This window comes from Otolemur garnettii, unplaced genomic scaffold (assembly GCF_000181295.1).
Source record: "Otolemur garnettii isolate 467f Iridium unplaced genomic scaffold, OtoGar3 scaffold00099, whole genome shotgun sequence".
Taxonomy (NCBI): Eukaryota; Metazoa; Chordata; class Mammalia; order Primates; family Galagidae; genus Otolemur; species Otolemur garnettii.
Window position 1 is genome coordinate 2,460,897 of NW_003852494.1, and position 4,592 is coordinate 2,465,488.

A 4,592-nucleotide genomic window follows, 5' to 3' on the forward strand; every position below is an offset into this window, starting at 1 on the left:
CGGTTACCTGTAATCCCAGCTACTTGGGAGACTGAGGCAGGAGACTCGCTTGGGCCCAGGAGTTGGAGGTTGCTGTGAGCTATGATAACGCCATGGCACTGTACCTAGGGCAACAGAGTAAGACTGTATCTCAAAAATAAATAAATAAAATATACAGTTGTGTGTTAGTAAATTCATAGATGTTCAACCCTCACCATTATGTGTAGAATTCCAGAACATTCCTTGCTCTTCTGCCTTAGTAACAACCAATCTATGTGCCTCTCTGTAGATTTGTGTGTTCTTCAGATGTTACTGGTTTACCGTATGTCTTTTTATAAATCTATCTTATCTCTATACCCTACCCCCAGCCCAGTTCTTTTCCTTGGTGGCAACTCGTCTCACTGGTTTTTGTTTATCCTTCCAGAGGGAGCCTGTGCTCACAAGCAGTATGTGTACAGATATCCAGTGGTATATTCTTTGCTTACCACTAATGGTAGCATTCACATGTCCTGCACCTTTCTTTTGTACACCTTGGTGATAACAAAAATATTTTAATATGTTAATATTTTTGCAAATCACTCCACTTCCATACACGAAGCACAGCCTTATTCTCTGTAATTGTTACATCAGATTTCGTTGGATGAATGTGTCATAATGTATTTAATGAGTCTCTTACCGATGGACATGACTAGGTAGTTTCTAACATGGTTCTCTTCCAGTTGTAAAAAACAGAGTGGTACACAGAAAGCGTCTCTTTCTTCCCTCCTCCCTTCTCTCGTCCTGGGTTTTCTCTCCTTAACTCCTGTTTTGTTTTGGTTTTTTGTGCTGGAAGTCAGCTTACTACACTTTGAGAAAGGCAGCCCCAGGGGGCTGAAGCTGGCAGAATGGAGTGACCTCTGTCTTTGCCCTGGCTCACCTGGCATCACTTTGTACCTGCTCTGGAATGATGGGGGGCCTTTTCCCCAGATATTCTCCTAAAAGGAAGGGGCAGTTCCTACCAGCCAGGGTGTTCGCATGCTGTTGGGAACAGCCCCACAAACAGGCAAGTTCATTTTCCAGGGTGCCAGTGCTGGGCAGGTGTCAGAATCATCCCTGCTGTGGGGGGCTCTTTGATTCCAAAGTGGACAAGGCCCTGAGTGCAGCCCCTCATGGAACACGTGCCAATGTTGGCCAGGGAAAAGCCTCCTGTGGCTTGGGGGCTCCAAGAGGATTTGCTGGAATGAAATAGTCATATCACTCCCAGGGGCTCATGTGGGCATGCACTCATGTGATTTGGTGACTTGGTTTCTGCTCCATTTTCCCCTCCAGAAAAACAAGAATAAGAAAAAAGGCAAAGATGAGAAGTGTGGCTCCGAGGTGACCACTCCAGAAAACAGCTCCTCCCCAGGGATGATGGACATGCATGGTGAGTCTCTCTGCGGCCTATGGCCTCTCCTGCCGGTCCCAGGGCCTTGGTGATGCACTTGTGTTTTTACTTCTCTAGCAGGTTTGTTCACATTCCAGGCAGGGGGTAAGAGGGCTGGGCAGAACCAGAAGGCTTCTGTGCCAAGGAGGAGGGGAGGAAGTCTCTTTTCCCACAGTACCAAGCCAAGAAATATAAAATAAGCCAGAGACATAAAAATAAGACCCTCAGGGCGGCGCCTGTGGCTCATTGAGTAGGGCGCCGGCCCCATATACCGAGGGTGGCGGGTTCAAACCCAGCCCCAGCCAAACTGCAACAAAAGAATAGCTCGACATCGTGGCAGGCGCCTGGCCTGTAGTCCCAGCTACTCAGGAGGCTGAGGCAAGAGAATCACCTAAGCCTAGGAGTTGGCGGTTGCTATGAGCGGTGTGATGCCACAGCATTCTACTGAGGGCGATAGAGTGAGACTCTGTCTCTACAAAAAATAATAATAATAATAATAAGACCCTTTCTTCCCCAGTGATAAAAACCTTACCAGAGATGTTTCCCTCTGCACCATGTGCTCCCAGGAAGGTTTTTGGGAATGTATGTTTCTTTTTTCCTCCCAGGGAGATAGAAATATAAATTATATAAATAGCTATATTTTCTTTTTCCCATTTTGCTTTGGCTGCCAGGAAGCTCTAAAGTAGATTTCTGACTTCATGTTAATCACCCTAGGACCATGGGAACTGCCCTTCCACATCCACAGCCTGACTTCCTTTGCAGTCTCATTTCAAAAATTATAACCTAGTCTGGTGCAGCAGCACAACTTGTCATCTTGGCTACTTAGGAGGCTAAGATTGGAAGATTACTTGAGCTTAGGAGTTTGAGGCTGTAGTGACCATGATCTTGTCTGTGAATAGCCACTGCACTCTAGCCCGGGCAACATAGTGAGACCCTGCCTTCTAAAACAATAACAAAAAACCCTCACCAAAAACAAAAGTTGTAGCCAGCATCCCACCAGTCAAATCCACGTCAGTGCTGTAACTATCAACCATTGTTTCCTGTGCTGGTGTTCAGTTCTCTTCTTACCTTTTTATCAGAGAGAAAAGGCTGCATGAAATGTTCCCAAACTGCACACACCCCTCTAACTCACCCAGATCAGAACACCTGAGCATTCCCAGCCAGTCCCCATTGTCTTCCAGATGACCTCCTGGTCACCTGTCCCTGCCTCTCCAAGGAAAACCACTTTGGTCAAACCTGAAGCTTTTCAAAAATTGAGTTATTGTCCCATATTTATAAGTCAGAAAATCTGCATTACTGCTGTTCTTTGAGAAATCAGACCTGGCACTCCTGAGTGTGTGCTCCCCCAAAGCAGAGGCCATGTGAAGCCCAAACAGTGTCCCTTAAGGGGGGGCATGGCCTTTCCAAGCACACCTGGCTCTACCCCCTCATTTTGTCACCTACCTTGCCCACTGGGACAAGAGCTTATAATCCCTGCCTTTGTTTGTTTCTTGATCCCAACTTCAATGTCTTTGTACTTGTGACCAACCCAAACCTTTGGTACAATGAGGCAGTATCAGATAAATAATTAAATAAGGAAATCAAAAAGGAATGTTGGTTTGCTAGAATTTCTAACACCTCTCAACCCAGAGTTGTCTCAGTCTAGGGAAGGAAGGCAAACAAACTTCTCTATTTGCCCAAACTGTCTAGTCTGCAAGACACAGGCTCCAGCTCCCAGGGCAGGGAGGGTCGCTAGTTGCCATACTGGCTTCAGGCAAGCACAGGGGAGCTTTGCTGCTGGCTAACGTGTCAAGAGAGTCCCCCCAACCCCTGCCCCAATCAGGTCATAGGATCATAGTTGGGGTACATTTGATTTTCAGAAATAGATATTTGAGCTCAGATGTGACCTATCTCCCTGGCATTGCTTAGCTCCCTTCCTCTCTGGGGACTGAGGAGCCCCCAAGCCTGGCTCAGAATCTAGGTTGGGCCATGGTTATAGAATGGCAGGTGAACGCCTTTTCAAATAGAGGTCAGGGTCCCACCAGATCCTAACTCTCCCAGGACCTCCACCTGGCTGTGTGTTCTTGGGCTGCTTGCTCTACCTTTGGGTTTGTTTAGTTTTAACCTGTAGAATGGAACTGATAATGCCTGCTTCATAAAATCAAGATAATCCCTCAAAAGCTTTGGCATGTTAACAGCTCACATTTATGAGACTGTCACAGTCGGTGTGCAAGCATCACGCTAAGCACAGTTTTTGCATTATCTCATTTGAATCTAATGACATGCCATTTTACAGATGGAGAAACTAAGGCTCAGAGAGTGCAGTAACTTTCCCAGTTAGGAAGTTCATAGCTTCCAGTGCCAGTGCTGGCATTTGAGGTCCTTCAAAGGCAGAATACAGATTTGTGGCTTGGACTAATGCTCCAGAAAAATCTAGGATGCCTAGCAAACCAGGTCCCTGGACAAGAAGCCCTGCTTACCTTCTCAGTATCATTTCCATTTTAGTACACGTGCAGCCAAAACCACGTCAGACTACAGGATGTGCAAACTTGAAGGGCAGGGAAAGATGGGGGCCTGGTGAGTTTTCTGGAAGGCTTCAAGTGGGAAGATGGGCCCAGCAGGACATGACTGGAGAGGGTACGTGTATTTGGCTCTTTAGTCTTCAAGATTCAGCTGATGTCAGCCCAAGAGTCAAGGTCACGCTGTTACCATGTTCCCAGGGTATCCTCAGACGGCGGACTGGCTAAACATTAGAATTTTTGTCATTAATTAACATAACCTCAGGCTGGGTAGCTCCTACACACATATGTTGGATAGAGAAAAGAAGTTTAGGTGGTGCCCGTAGCTCAGTGAGTAGGGCGCCGGCCACATACACTGAGGCTGGTGGGTTGGAGCCCAGCCCAGGCCTGCTCAACAACAGTGACAACTACAACAAAAAAATAACTGGGCGTTGTGATGGGCGCCTGTAGTCCCAACTGTTCAGGAGGCTGAGGCAAGAGAATCGCTTAAACCCAAGAGTTTGAGGTTGCTGTGAGCTGTGACGCCACAGCACTCTCCCAAGGGCAACATAGAGAGACTCTGTCTCAAAAAAAAGAAAAGAAGTTTAGATTTTCTTTTTTTTTCTTTTTTTTTTTTTTTGAGACAGAGCCTCAGGCTGTCACCCTGGGTAGAGTGCTGTGGCATCACAGCTCACAGCAACCTCCAACTCCTGGGCTCAAGCAAGTCTCCT

The 4,592-nt window shown here is 46.9% G+C and overlaps 1 protein-coding gene across 1 annotated transcript in view; it reads left to right on the plus strand.

The window, feature by feature from the left end:
* The window catches only part of BCL7A (BCL tumor suppressor 7A), a 30,272-nt gene that overhangs the window by 12,336 nt on the left and 13,344 nt on the right, over positions 1-4,592 (plus strand). Inside the window, exon 4 of the mRNA XM_003796009.3 lies at positions 1,288-1,384. Coding sequence (XP_003796057.1) covers positions 1,288-1,384 — 97 coding nt within the window. The remainder of the gene's footprint in view (positions 1-1,287; positions 1,385-4,592) is intronic.